A 14,222-nucleotide genomic window follows, 5' to 3' on the forward strand; every position below is an offset into this window, starting at 1 on the left:
ACACACACGCTTACAGGCAGGCAGAGGCACACGACGGCCTCAGCCACCAAACTGCTGCACGAGAGGCGAAGGAAAGCCAAGCAAGCCAACAGGAGGGGGCCACGCGAACCCACGTCACCTCAAGCAGACTGAGGCGGGGGACATACACCCAAAGCTCACAATACGTTTGTGCGCATGTGCAGGCGAGGTGGTGGAGGGGGAGGGTGTTCAGAGACAATGACGCACGTGGCATGCATCCAGCATTGGGGAGAGAAAGAAGCCAGCAAAGCAGAGGAAGACGCATGGTTGGTGCAGGATGTGTGCGTGAGCATGTGGCCGGCAGGAAGGGGGGAGGGAGCAGACGGTGGACGCTGATGTAAGGAGAAGGGATGAGGGAGGCGGCGGGGAGAGGTCTCCAAGCGTCTCTTGAGCATGACCGCACACACACACATACACACACACGCACACGTGCGTTTCTCTCTCCATGGAGCGCATCACATTTTTGTTTTTCGAGTTCTGAGGCACACACGCGCGCAAGACAGAGAGGTACGCAGAGACATACATAATGTGCCGAAGAGGGAAAAACGTGAGGCAGTGAGGCAGAGGGGGGAGGGGAGGGGGGAGGGACAGCTCCTCCGCCAATCACCCCAACCACCTCCCCCAAAAGAAAAGAAAACCGAAACAAAGCGCAGCATGGAAAACGGGAGAAACGAGAACGGTAGGGCACATGGGTGACGGGGCAGAAGAGAGGGAGAGGGGTGGGGAAACAGGTGTGTTCATGTGTGCATGCAGGACCTGCTACTCGGTCCCGCGTACATATATATATATATACCTTTGTGTGTGAGTGTGGGAACATGTGCCCCCCCCCCCACTCGTCCGTAAGAGCGCGCCCGTGAGAGCCGCACACACACACACACACACACCACACCCGCACACGCACACATCGACAGTCCGGTACAAGAACAGAGAGGCAAAGAGAAGTAGTGATGAGCCTGAATGATGCGAACGATGTCAAGAAGGGGTGTATGGGGGAGGGGAGGGGAGCTGGTGGCGGCCGGATATATATATAAGACGGACTGGGGGTGGATGGGTGGGGGTTGAAGGGGACCTGCTTACCTTGTGTGCGTGTAACAGAACGAATGACGTCACATGCACGACCCTTGCTCCCTTCCGATTCTTCCTCACGCTTTCACTCACATCCCCCTCCCCCACCACACACACCCCGAACCGCGCCCACACGTAGGTCTGTGCATATTTCCGACAGCGCCGGAGGGCAGGACAAGCAGCAACACACCGCACATAAAAAAAGGTTTAACTCCGTAACACACACACACACACACAGACGACTGTGAGAGACGATGTACGAGAGTAAAGACGAGGGCGGTGATGGGTGAGGAAGAGGGTTCGGAAGAGGACGGAGTACCACCTGCCCTCCTGCAAGCGACAGTGGGCGCACAAAACGTCAAAAGCGGAGGAGAGAATGAAAAAGGCAGGAAAGGGCGAAGAACGAAGCGGTGAGCCGGTCAGCCCAACGGCGCGGGGTGCACAGACGGAGGGATGGGGAAAAGAATACACGACCATAGAGTGGTGAGGGCCTGTGGCGTGATGTATGTGTGTGGGGGGGGGCGGGGGCGGGGCAGAGTCACCCCCCTCCCCCCACACACACAGAAAGCAACAACAAGAAGAGAACACACAGAGGGAGGATAACTATGCGATGCACAAGGACGACTGTAATCAACCGTCTGCAGCGAAAGTGAGAGGGGAGGGGAGGGGGAGGGGAAAGAGCAGCCATCAATGCGGACTAATATGGGACTGAGTAGGTGAGTTGGGGGGAGGGAGGAAGGTAGTGGTACGGGGAGCTACTACTTCCGCCTCGACTGCTTGTGCTCGTACTTTTCCTTGGTCTTCTCCCACTGGAAGCGTTCCGTGAGGGGTATAGCCTCGATGGTGCTGGTGTAGCTGCCCGCCACACCTATAACGAAGTCTTGGGTCTCCTTCGGGTAGACGATGATCTCCACTAGCTTGTTGCCATTTTCCAGCTCCGACAAGGTAGCATTGTGCAGCGCCTCGATGTCGCTGTCACGGCTAAAGTAGTAGCGGATGTGGAACTCGTACTCGAGGGTGTCGTTGTAGAAGGCCCAGCGCTCACCGTCGTCGTACAAAAGGCGGAAGAGGAGGCCGTTCTGCTTCTTCGGGAACATCTTTAGTGCCTTCAGCGGCTCCTCCGGTGGGCCGCCGTACTTCCACACGATATCGTCCTGCGCCGAGTACGTAGAGTAGCCGCAGCCCATTGTATCTTCTATGCGCCACAGGCGTGTGTTATTATATGGGACGTGAAGAGGTGACTTTCGTGATGGGGCAACTCGCCTGTTTTGTTGGGCGTCGCTGTTCCGAGTGCGTGGCGTAACGACCTTCCGGCTCACAGATGGACACGTGCGGTGGCGGTGTGCACTCCTGTGCCCCACAACCCCGTAGAGAGAGATTGAGGAGTCAAGCAAATCCCGCCAAGAAAGAAAGCGAAGACAACGACGTCGCGGTGTGTGCGTGTGTGTACGTGCGGAGGGCGTCAGGGAGAGGTTTATGGGGTAGAGGTGCTGGCAAGAGAGAGGAGGTGGAGAGAATGGGTAGGGCCGTCGTGATGGGGGGGGGTGGCGCTTGACACTCGCATGCACAGTCGTCCACGCATAATGTACAAGGGAACGCTTGCTCGCGCCCACCTGCTGCTCATAGAGGCAAGAGAGTGTGAGCGGGGGAGGAGCGGCAACCAACTCTGCCGAGTATGGAAGACACATCAAAAACGATGGGAAGGATTACCAGCGCCATCATCACCGTGACAATGGTGGTGGTGGGGAGCTCTGGTCCGATCACAAAAGACGAGCGGCGTTGCCGTCAAAGGAAGAAGATGAGGGAGCGGCACCTGAGAGAGTGCATCGCTGCTGTGCTGTTCCGTTCCCCACCCCCTTCTTGCTGTCTGCTCCGCTCACGGCTCTGGCACAGCGTGCATCACCTCCACGATGCCGTCCCCTGCTCGCCGCACAAGCGTGAAACGCCCTTTGCCAAACCGCTCCAGCGCGTGCCCGACGGCTTCGACGGTACGCGTTAGCAGCTCCACATCTGCCTCAGCGTTCGATAGGGACAGCGCACGGAACGCATCTGCGGGCATGCCCACCAGCTGATGCAGCCAGGCATGACCGAGGTCGACGGTGAGGTGATCGTCCTCGCTCACTAGCCCCAGCTCCTCGCCTCGCACGGAGGGGCTGTTGCTCAGCTGTTGTTGTGTATCGCGCTCCACAGCGTTGGGCGAGGACAGTTGCACGAGAAGCGAGTATGTGAAGGCGTCCCTTGCAGGGTTCGGCTCTGCCCCGATGTGGTGGCTGTTGTGGGTGGCTCCAGGGGATGGTTCATTGATGACCATGTCCGACACCACTTCTGTGATGAAGGCCACCGTGCAGAAGGGCACGTGGGGCGGGTGCTGGGCGGCGTGGGCGGGCCAGCATCGAAGGGGCTGCACAGGGAGAGCTGCGAGCGACTGCTGCGGGTGTTGCTGCACAGGGGCGGCGGAGGTCGACATCGTTGGCGCGTCAGGAAGACTCGTCGGCTGGTGCTGGTGCTGGTACTGCTGCTGCTGCTCCTTCGAGGGACGTCCAGTGCTCGCTGCTAGCTGCTGCCGCGCCTGCACTTCCCAGTATACCTCCAGTGCCCGCACGTGGCCACCCATTACCTCGGTGTTCCCAGCGTGCAGCCGGAGAACGCCATGCTGCACACACGGCACAGAGATGGCCGTGGTATCCGCCACCGATGCAGTTAAGCGCACGTGCAGTTTGGCACCAAGCGAGATGCCTTCTTTGGCCAGCACACCATAGCGCTGCCGCGTGCGCGCAGAGGCGTCCTCGACGGCGAGCACACGCTGGAACCCGTCCGACAACTCCAGCCGTAGGCACCGCCACTGACCGCCGCTTGGCCGCAACGGTATGTGGTTCTGCGCCTCTTCATCTTGCTGCTCCTCCATCGCCTGTAGGGTGGCATCGGCGAGGGAGGCCGCGGTGTCTGTGTCCGCGTCATTTAGCGCTGCGTTAGGCATCGCACCGGAGCTGCTGCGGGTGGAGGAGAGGGAGTGCACGAGAACGCGGCTGCGCTGCTCGCGCGAGAGGCTCACATCCTTGACTGACATGACCTGCAGAACGAGAGTCACCGTGTGCGCCGCTGACGATAAGGAGGTGCCATCGGGATGCACAAGATCCCTGCTGCTGCCTTGGCTCCGCGCTGATGGCGCTACGCCAGGCAGGTTGAGCAGCCCGGTGGGCGTAAGAAACGGCGCCAGGGAGGGGCGGATGAGCGGCGGACCGGGCCGTTGTGCCACCTCCTCCAGATCCTCATCGAGGTGGCTCCGTATGTAGTCCACCGTCGCCTCGCCAGTGCCAGCAGTCATGCAACGGCCCGCGTGCGCGTAGCACGAGACCGACGGAGGGCGTGCAGAGAAAGACTGTTCTGTCGCGGAGGGGCTGACCGCGTCAACGCGACTTGGTGCGTGCAGGCGAGCACCCCACACCCTCGACAGCACCTGATGGGCAACACAGCACGAGAGTGACAACTTTATCGGATCCGAGAAGTACGCAAGAGGCAGAAGCGAGTGAAGAGTGGGAGATCGGCGAAGAGAACGTGAATACACCCATATACACGCACACGCTCAGCAGAAGCGCTTGATCCGCATGGGAGCTGAGTTGCAATGCGCGATAGTGTGTGCGTGTGTGTCTGCGTGTGTTGGCTCCCCGCCCCGCTTCGTCGCTGCCTACTCGTTTTACGTTCCCGGGGTCTGCGTGCACGAAACATGTAAGCACCCCGCAGGAGAAGAGATAGAGGGGGGAGAGAGAGACAGGAAGACGCATTGACATGTAGAGGAGCTCGCATGTATATGTTGTTATGTGTGCGCCGCGTGATCGGGTGCGCATCACGCAGCTGACAATCAGCGGCGGAGTTTGCGCATGCGCGCAGTCAAAGGAGGTGCTGTGGGACGGAAAAGGGGAGCTGAGACAGGGGGAGAGAGATGTGACGAGAGTGTGAGGGGGGGGCGAGAAAGTAAGGCTTCTGCATCGACAGGGCACACGGTGCAGCACCTGCAGGGTAACCCCTCTCCCGCCCGCCCGCCCACACACACACACACTCCACATCTCCCTCTCCTCTTTTTCTCGCACTCACTTACACCCTCGCACCACTCCATGCATCCTTCCCAATCACATCCACGTAGAGGACGACACCATTCGTCAATACCGTACCGTGAAACGGCGGCGGCGGCGTCGGGGATGGGGGAGGGGAAGGTGTGTTACTTGCTGCACCTAGGCGCGCACATGCATGCGCCAAAGTCGGGCGTATGCACTGACGCGCGTGCGACGGACTTCCCTTTCCCTCTCTCTCTCCTGCGCTGTTCGGTTCAGCTCGCCTCTTTATGTTCGTATACATGTATATACATATACATACATGTCGCTTCAGAGTTGCCGATGCATGACATGGCAAGGGCCGCGAGCACGTCGCGCTGATGGGCGCGTGCGTGATGGGTGGCTTGGCTGCTTGGCGTCACGACGGCAGCCACTAAAGTAAGACGTGTATATATATAGATACAGATATAGATATGTTCCTATAAAAGTAGAATGACAGGAGGGAGATAAGGGGGAGGGGGAAAGGGACAGACACAGGGGAGGAGGGAGGGAGGGTTAGGGGGGAGGTGGATAAAAGGCGAAGTATCTTTGGCGTGTATGTGCGTGCGTGAGGGTGGATGGAAGGGGTGGAGGGGTGAGGATGAGAAACCGAGACCACGACCCGCGAAAGGACGACTAACATGACTGGGCAAACAACAACAGAAGAAACGAGTGAGGGAGAGAGGGGTGAGCGCTAAGGCGTGTTGGCACCGACCTCCCTCCTCCTCCCCTGTGCCAGGTGCACACGGAATAGAAAGCACGGTAAACAGACAACAGCAACAACGAAGAGGCCAACAACCCCCCTCCCCCTCCCCCCCCAAAAAAAAACCGAGCGTACACACGCACACACACCCGTACACGCGCAGGCCTGCAGTCTTTTTCTTTTCGTGTCTCGCCACAAGGACGGATGCGAGGTGTCGAGGGAGATGGCGGAGGGGGAGGGGAAAGGGGGCGGTAACGCGCACACCGATGGGGCGAGAGGAGAAAACAAGGCAACCCTCTCCCAGGGACTATGGCCGTACACACGCCAACACACACACACACACACACACACACACACACACGAAATCGCCAATCGCAAGCAGAGAGAAGCCGCACTGGGATCAATGACGTGTCGAACCAGCTGTCTGGAAATCTTTGCTGTGTGCGTGCGTGTGTGTGTGGTGTCTGGGAGGGGTATGGATGAGGGAGGAGCGGGGTAGGTGGTGGGGAAGAAAGGGAGAAGGACTGCTGGACGCAGCAACAAAACGTGCTCGTGTGCTGCATGACAGCGTCGAGCGATTAACATTCGTCTCCCTCGACTTCCGCTGCCTCTTCGTATTGTGTCGCCCCTTACTCTTCATCATCTTTCTGCTGCGGTGAAACCACACAGTTAGCCAACGCGCAGGCGCACACGGTCCCCTCCTCCCCTCCCCCACCCACACACACAAAGTACGGCGAATACGGTAGAAAGAGCAAAATCAACGAGGATGCCGGGTGGCTGCGAAGGGGGAAGGGGAGGAGAGTCACGACAGGAGAGAGTGGGAGGACCGCTTCCCCTCTCTCTGCTTGGTCCGGAGAGGAGACAATGCAAAGGCAAACGGAAAGAAACGCGGCGTAGACTCGTGCTCCAGAGCACACGACACACACACGCGCCGGGTCGATCGATGAACCACCATGAATGACGGAGACGAAGGGATCAGCAGAGAAGAGTGGGGGTGGGGAAGGGGAGGGAAGGGGGGAGGCTCTGGACGGCGTACCACGGGGACACTGAAAAGAGGGCTCGCGAGCGACGACGGGGCATTCACACAAGGCGAGGGTGCGGGTGCGGGGGGTGGGGGTGGGGAAGAGGGACTACAGCGAGAGGCTTGTGCCACTCAACATCAGAAAATGTGCACACACATATATATATGCATATATATATATACAGTCGCCACCCACCACCCTCCCCCCTCACTCTCTCTTCCTCTTCCTTATCCATCTACGCTCGTTGCCACCCTCGCACCAAGACAACTGCCCTTCCCGCTCCTCGTTTTCGTCCTTCCACCATGTCCCCCCTACCCAACACTACCCTCTTTGACGGCTTCGCCTTTCGTTCGCTGCGTTCTCTGCTGCACATCGCGCCTAACCGCACTGGTGTCCGTATCACTCTTCATACACAGGGCGACGACGGGGATGGACGGCAGCGATGGCGGCAGACCTCCAAGCTCAGGGGCCGCTGCTAGTTCCTCTCCCTGCCCTCCCACCGTTTTGCTCTCACGCACCGCTGATGCTGATGTGTGGACGTGGCCCTACATGATGAAGGGCAGAATGGCGGCCTTCTTTTTATTGGCTGGGTCCGCCTTGACGTAGCCCCGGTGCTTCTTCTTCGCCCAGTCCGCCATCTGCACGAAACCAGCTAGCGTGAAGAACCAGGAGGACAACATATTCGTGCCGATGGAGAAGGACACCCACGACATGATCTCAAAGAAGTAGTTCGGGCACGAGACGAAGGCGAACAGAGGACCTTTCGGCACGTTGCGGGTGGTGTCACCGTCGGACTTGCGCATCGTGCTAAGCTGGTAGTGCACCGCAAAGTTCAGCAGCTCGCTGATGACCATGGACACGGCGCCGAAGTTTGACTGCGTGGCGCTGGTCGATGTGAAGGAAGGATTGCACAGCACGTACCCGATGAAGGCGGCGAAGGACCAGTAGTAGACGCAGTTCTTGAAGATGTTGCGCATCGGCATCGTTGGGTGCGAGAACTTGTGCACGAACATGGACTCGAGTTCGCGCTTGAGGAAGTGGGCGAGGAAGAGGCCAATGTACAGCTTCTGCGTGTAGCCGTAAGCCGGCATCGGGGCAGAGCCGTAGATGAGCGAAGGGCGCATGGCGTACATCAGCATAAAGGCGATGGGACCGGCATACTCGACGTAGAACACAGTGCGGTAGCCGATCTGCGGGCCGAGGTCCTTGTAAAGGAGCACTGAGCCGTCCTTCACCCCCTGCTGCGATAGGGGCACCTTATCTGACAGCGTGACGAGGTTCGAGCGCAGCTTGCCGCCATCCGCAGCTGGCAGCGGCGACTCGGTGCTGGGAAGCTTGAACGACTTGCGGTGCACGTTCACACCCGGTTGGTAGGCTTTCTTCAGATCTGCGAGCGTGGCGCTGGCTGCCAGCTCCAGCTCCTGCTTGCGGGCACCGTCCAGGCCAGAAGCAACGATAACCTTCATGGTGAGAGAGGGGGAAGGGGGAGGGGGGTTTAGAGAGAAGTGTGATACGAGGTGTGGTGTGGTGTGTGTGTGTGTCTGCGGAACAGCGCAGCGAGGCGGTTTGTAAAAAGGAAAGGGAAGAGGTGGAGGGCTGAATGAGATGTCGGGAAGACTGCGCAGTGGAGGTGCGTACATGCGTGCACGCAGGCGTGTGTTTGTTGATCGTTTAGATGGGTTGAATGGGTGTTCGGGAGTGAGGAAGAGGTGTGTGTGTGGGGGGGGGGGGCAGTTGAGGCATAAGGATCAATGATGTGGGGAAGGTGAGCAGAGAGGAGGGTGTGCGAGAGGGTGGAGGAACGCCGCGCCCGCCTCCCCATCTGCCTTCGACCATTCAGATGTCCATGGGAGGAAGTCTCTCTCTCTCGCTCGCTGTCTTCCTCCGGGACACATTGGAGGCAACTGCTCTTCATCTACACATGAGTGTGTCAGCGCACCTGTGCGTTCGAGTGTTCGTATGTGTGTGTGTGTGTGCAGGTTGGTCCTCCTCACACTTCACTTGTTGGGTGGGTTCTTCTGCTGCGTCATGGCGACAAGCGAAACGGGAACGGATCGCTCACTCCACTTGTACGTGTCGACATACCCACACAGAGACACCATCAGCCATCCAAAGCACGCATCATGCAGCCCATCATCCCTCGGCGCCTCTGCACCGCCTGCTCCTCTCTCTCTGTGTGTGTATATATTATGTTCTCAGCGAGACTGCGCGAGAGGTCGACAGGGACGGCGTTGTGCCTCGTTGTTTCTCCCCTTCGTCTCACTTGCCCTTTCCCGCTGTTGAAGCGCCGTTGCGGACGTCGGTACCGTCGAGGTGCGACTACTTCATTGAGTGCGTGGGCGTAGACTTGCACGTGCTGGACAGACAGTTGTGCGTCCCCTGTCTCCCCTTCGTGCGACATTACTTTCTCTCCGCGGCGCTGATGCCACTACTACTGCCGCTGCCGCTGCTGGAGCTGGCACCACCGCTTGCACTGCTGCTAGCTTGGCCAGTGTTGGACGATGACCCTGCAGAGGCACCACCACCGCCGCTGCCGCTCCCAGACGAGGAGGAAGACGTGGCACGTGAAGAGCGCTTCTTGAGGATCCGCTCCGCTTCGCGGTCCGCCTTCTCCTTCATCCAGACTTGCTTTTTCTCCCGCAGCAACCGCTTCATCGTCTTGGCCTCGACGGTGCGCGGCATTGCCGGCATAGGAAAGATGACACTACGGCAATTCTCAGTGCCGCAGCTGCACACAAAGTGCGGCATCGACTCATCGCGCAGGGTGGCGTAGTCGACCGTGAGCTCCTCACCAACGTTGATCGGCCGCTTAGCGGCGAAGAGCAAGGTGCGGCCGTGCACAAAACCCATGTTCGGCTCACATGAGTGGCGCAGCGCCACCGCTTGGTGAATACCATCGCCGCGGCAGATGACACAGCCGACTGTGGGCTCCTCCTCGCCCAGCTTGTAGAGCGACTTGGCCACCACCGGGATCGGGTGCACAGCGTCGCCAAAGAGGCACTTGCCAGCCGCGACTGTTTTACTGGCACGCGTGGAGAACTGCCCGTTTCGGTCGTGGCTGATGAAGTACCAGGGCTTGCGTGCCGCCTGGTCTCGCAGCGCCCGCGCCACGGCGTTGGCGACAAAGCGCTCGTGGTTCCAATGTGGGTCGCCCTCGACCATAACGTCTGCGAAGTCGCCACCGTCCTTCGGGGCGTACCACATACCGCAGTTCGGGTTGATCTCCAGAAAGTACGGCTCCCCAGTCAGCTCGTCGATGCGGAAGTCGACGCGACCGTAGCCGACGCCGTTCATGATGTACTTGAACGCGTTTCGGGCCATCTCCGTGATGGCGGTGTACGCCGGGTCCGACGAGGCGAGGAAGCCGTACGCCTGATCGCCACACTCCATCGTCCACTTCTTCTCAAAGTACGCAAAGTCGTCGTTGTTCTGCAGGAAGTTGAACATGAGCGGCTTGAACACCTTCACGCCGAACGGGCTGCCAGGGTCTGCACAGGCCAGTACGGTGCCCTCGCGGCCCCGAATGAACTCCTCCACCAGCGCGTGGTTGTACTCCTTGATGAAGCCGCGCACCTTCGTCCTCAGCTGATCCAGTGTGTCGCACCGGTTATCTTTTTGAATGCCGACGGAGGCGTAGCCGGAGAGGTGTTTCACGATCACTGGGAACTTCAGGTGCCGGCACTTCTTGGCGAGGCTCTCGTCGTTGCTGAGCAGCACAAAATTGGGCACCTTGACGCCGCTCGACCCGACCATCAGCTTCATGTCGATTTTACTTGGCTCGAAGCCGCGCGAGTCCGTGCCGGTGAAGGCGGCGTTCTGCTCCTCCAGCGCCTCTACTACGTCTACGCCGGCGCGCTTCTCATCACGGCCGCCGTCGCACAGGTTGAAGAAGACGTCGTACTTTTTGGAGGTCACCAGCTTACGCACGGCGCGGTACGAGTCAATTTTCTTCATGGACACATCGGCGAAGGAGTACTTGTGCCGGTCCTTCTTCATGTAGTGCTGCGGTGTGCACCAGTAGTTGTCCACGCCGGCCGTTGCCGAGTCGGTGCCGTCGTAGCTGCTGCTGAGCACGCAAATGCGGATGCGCTTGCGCTTCTTTGCCTTGGCGCGTACAGCGGCGGTGGCGGACGGGGCAGAGGCGTCCGAGCGGCTGTGGGAGGCGGCGTGTGCGACCGTGACCGCCTTCTTCGCGGTTGCGCCGATGCCGCTGAGGGAACCGGTTGAGGCCCTTTTGCACGTGGAAGGGGGCTTCGACCTCCTCGCCGCTGCACTGCTGCCCGGCGTTGGCGGCGAGTCTGACGGGGGCGGGGGGACTCGGCTGCTCTTCTTCTTGCGTCGACGGGCGGCGGTGCGCGACTGGGCAGAAGCTGCGGTCAGCGACGGCGACGCCACGATACCACCACCGCTGCCACTACCACTGCTACCCGCCCCGCTCCCCGGGCTCGCTGAGGCACCACCCGACGCTGCGCTGGCCCACGCTGTCACCAACGAGCCACCAGAGACGGAGGAGGAGGCTGGCGCGGACGCGGCCTTTGCCTTCGGTCCTGCGCGCTTGCTCTTCAGTACACGGCGGCTTGCCTTGACCTTTTTGATCCGCTTGGCCTCCTGCTGCTGCTTGGCCGCCCCGCTGCCGCGGGGTCCGCTACCGCCGCCGTAGCCGTTGATGCTGCTGCCACTGCCAGCGCCACTGCTGGCAGAGGAGGAGCCGCTGCTGCCTACCGCTCCACTCTTGCCGTCGCTGAAGCGGTGGTCATGCCCATGGGAGGCCCCGCTGCTCCCTGACGCAGCAGTGCTCGCGTAGAGGCGTTGGTGGTATACCAAAGCGGTTCCGGCGCCGAGCGCGGTGCGCGGCGCAGTCCTCGCCCAGTGGCCCAGCAGCTGCACGCGGCACGTCGATAGCGGCGCTGTTAGGGCGAGGATGGCCGCTGGGTTAGGGGAGTAGTGTGAGCATCGCAACGCACCGGCTGCCCATCGCGCCACGCCCGTGCCGCCGCGCGGGATCATAAAGGCGAAAGACAAAGAGGACGGACACTTTTCGGCAATCGCGCAGGTGTCCAAAGATCCGCGTTCACGTGCGTGCGTGCCTCCCTCTCTCTCGCGCGCGACGGGGCACGTTACTTTAAATATGGGGCTTCTGCGCTTTCTATGGCGGGTGAGTGTCTATGCTGTATGGATGGGTGTGCAAAGGCGTACACGTACGTGTGTCGCGCGCGTATGTGCGTGCACACACGTCTGGCACTGTGCGTGCGAGTGATCGAGCCTGTGGACGTTGTGTGTACGTGTGTGCTTGTGCCAGGGTGGAGGGGGTTGAGTTGGCGTGCGGGCGGGCATCACCCGATCCATGCACGAGGATGAGTGAGTGAAGGAGGACATTGCAAGCAAGGAACAGAAGGAGCATGAGGTGAAGGCGCCATTGATCAGCAGCGTACTGCCCTCCCCCGTGAGAGACTCGGGGGGAGGGGGGGGGGAAGGGAAGGGGAGCGGCGCAGGCCGGCATCGACGTCCCGAAATTCTGTTGTGCTCGCAAGCGCAGATGAAACGAATGAGCGCACATCTGCAGCGTCCGGGAGGGGGAGGGGAGGAGGTAGATGGAGACGAGGATGGGTGAAGTGCGTCACTGTGCTTGTGTGTGCGTGTCGTTGTAGGTGTGTGTTTGTGTGTGTGTGGGGGGGGGTCGATGCTCACTTCGTCAGCCCACGGCGAGGGACACCCACACACCACAGAACGCACAACGACGCGGGGACACAGCGAGCGACATTGGGAAAAGAAAAACAAAAAATTCAAAGAATAGTTTAGCGCACATGTTGTGTGTGTGTGTGTGTGTGCCTGTCTGCGTATGGTGCACTCACGAATACATCAATGGGAAGTGGGGGGAGGAGGTTGATGAAAAGCAGTGTGAACGCTTTCCCCCTATGGAATCGCTGCAATGTGATGAGAGCTGTCAACGCTGCGAAGGGAGAAGGGGAGGTCGCCTCCCCCATCCACGCCCCTTCCCAGTCGCCGCACTCCTCCACCACAACGCCCGATCACTGCACTCATGTCGAGTCTCTCACCCTGTTAGAGGTCACCGTCGTTATCCATGTCGAGCGCCTCTTGGTACGGGTCAGGCGCCGTACGCAGGGGCATCGCCTTCCCCACGCGCACGACACCGATGATATCAAGCCCGTCGGGGTCGACATAGGAGCCCTCGTGCGCCTTCTCTGATACGGTGCGCCATTTGAACTGCAACACGCGACTGTAGTTGTGCCCGCCCCACGGCTGGTTCTTCCAGTTTTGCTCTGCCACGTAGACATGGCGGGGATGCAGGCGCATCTTCTTCAGCTCCTTCAGCTTCTCTGGGCCGCCGGCCGCTTCGACGTCGTCCTCGACCTTTACCACCACCGCAATGTGTCCCGCTGGAATGGTATTCTTGTCCATGCGGTAGACGATCACGTCCGCCCTCCGCGGCGCGTTGAACTTGCGCTCCTCCACGTCTGTCACCTCCTCGTAGTTGGTGATGTACTCCGCAGACCAGGTCTGCTCCGGTCTTGCGGGGTTAAAGTAGTCCACCGTCTTCCACAGCTGATTCGTGTTTTCGACGAGGCGCGGCATGACGCCGCGGTTCCACACGAGCCACCGCATGCCGTAGTCGAACGAGGTGTAGCGGTAGGCAGTCATGATAATGCGTGTCTCGGATGGGTCGCCGCGGCGGCCGTTGTCCATTGGGTCCATGAGGTTCACGTAGTTGATGTAGGTTGAGGAAAACTTTATATCGCAGTTGCTGTACGCCGGAACGTCGTCGGCGACACCGAGGAGCTGCCCGAACGGCGTTGCGCAATTTGTCAGCGGATCGTAGCCCGTGTACTTGCGTTGCACCATGTTCATGTGCTTCTCGTAGTCGTACACGGAGTAGTAGTAGAGGGCACCGAGGCACAGCAGCGTCGTGCACGCACAGAGCAGTGCGACGCGGAGAAGGTTCATGATGAGTGTGCGCCTATGTATAAGGGTAGGCGCTTGTGTGAAGAGGTGAACCTTTGATAGAAGCGTGGTGGCTGCTGAGGTGTGTGTGGGTGTGCGGTCTTCATCTATGCATGTAGGGGTGAGTTGCGGTGAGCGAGGAGGGACATGTGTGCGCGTGTGCGTGCGTTCGACTGCAGCGAGGATTAACAGGTCGAGAGAAAGTGTGTGTGTGATGGAATATGGCGAGCAGCGGGCGAAGCGTGCAGTGCTTGTCGCCGAATGACGGCCACAGCGGCCCCGCCGTCTTGTGCACCCGCTCATATGCACATATATATGCATGTATATATATATATATATATACAGGCATACGAACGAGGGAGTGCG

At 59.9% G+C, this 14,222-nt stretch overlaps 5 protein-coding genes across 5 annotated transcripts; all 5 read right to left on the reverse strand.

Moving 5' to 3' along the window:
- Window positions 1–1,841: 1,841 nt before the first annotated feature.
- On the reverse strand, window positions 1,842–2,270 carry LMXM_25_1750 (conserved hypothetical protein; the record flags this gene model as incomplete). Its single annotated transcript, XM_003876184.1, has 1 exon — window positions 1,842–2,270. One exon carries the CDS (start codon window positions 2,268–2,270, stop codon window positions 1,842–1,844), a length of 429 nt encoding a protein of 142 aa, XP_003876233.1.
- Window positions 2,271–2,959: 689 nt separating this feature from the next.
- On the reverse strand, window positions 2,960–4,408 carry LMXM_25_1760 (conserved hypothetical protein; the record flags this gene model as incomplete). The annotated part of the gene is made up of 1 exon (XM_003876185.1): window positions 2,960–4,408. One exon carries the CDS (start codon window positions 4,406–4,408, stop codon window positions 2,960–2,962), a length of 1,449 nt encoding a protein of 482 aa, XP_003876234.1.
- A 3,033-nt stretch (window positions 4,409–7,441) lies between these two features.
- LMXM_25_1770 (putative 3-oxo-5-alpha-steroid 4-dehydrogenase) lies at window positions 7,442–8,362 on the reverse strand (the record flags this gene model as incomplete). Its single annotated transcript, XM_003876186.1, has 1 exon — window positions 7,442–8,362. The coding sequence occupies one exon, from the start codon at window positions 8,360–8,362 to the stop codon at window positions 7,442–7,444; it is 921 nt and encodes a 306-aa protein (XP_003876235.1).
- Window positions 8,363–9,296: 934 nt separating this feature from the next.
- On the reverse strand, window positions 9,297–11,903 carry LMXM_25_1780 (conserved hypothetical protein; the record flags this gene model as incomplete). Its single annotated transcript, XM_003876187.1, has 1 exon — window positions 9,297–11,903. The coding sequence occupies one exon, from the start codon at window positions 11,901–11,903 to the stop codon at window positions 9,297–9,299; it is 2,607 nt and encodes an 868-aa protein (XP_003876236.1).
- Window positions 11,904–12,956: 1,053 nt separating this feature from the next.
- On the reverse strand, window positions 12,957–13,859 carry LMXM_25_1790 (conserved hypothetical protein; the record flags this gene model as incomplete). The annotated part of the gene is made up of 1 exon (XM_003876188.1): window positions 12,957–13,859. One exon carries the CDS (start codon window positions 13,857–13,859, stop codon window positions 12,957–12,959), a length of 903 nt encoding a protein of 300 aa, XP_003876237.1.
- Window positions 13,860–14,222: the final 363 nt, after the last annotated feature.

Source organism: Leishmania mexicana, chromosome 25 (assembly GCF_000234665.1).
Source record: "Leishmania mexicana MHOM/GT/2001/U1103 complete genome, chromosome 25".
NCBI classification, from domain to species: Eukaryota; Euglenozoa; class Kinetoplastea; order Trypanosomatida; family Trypanosomatidae; genus Leishmania; species Leishmania mexicana.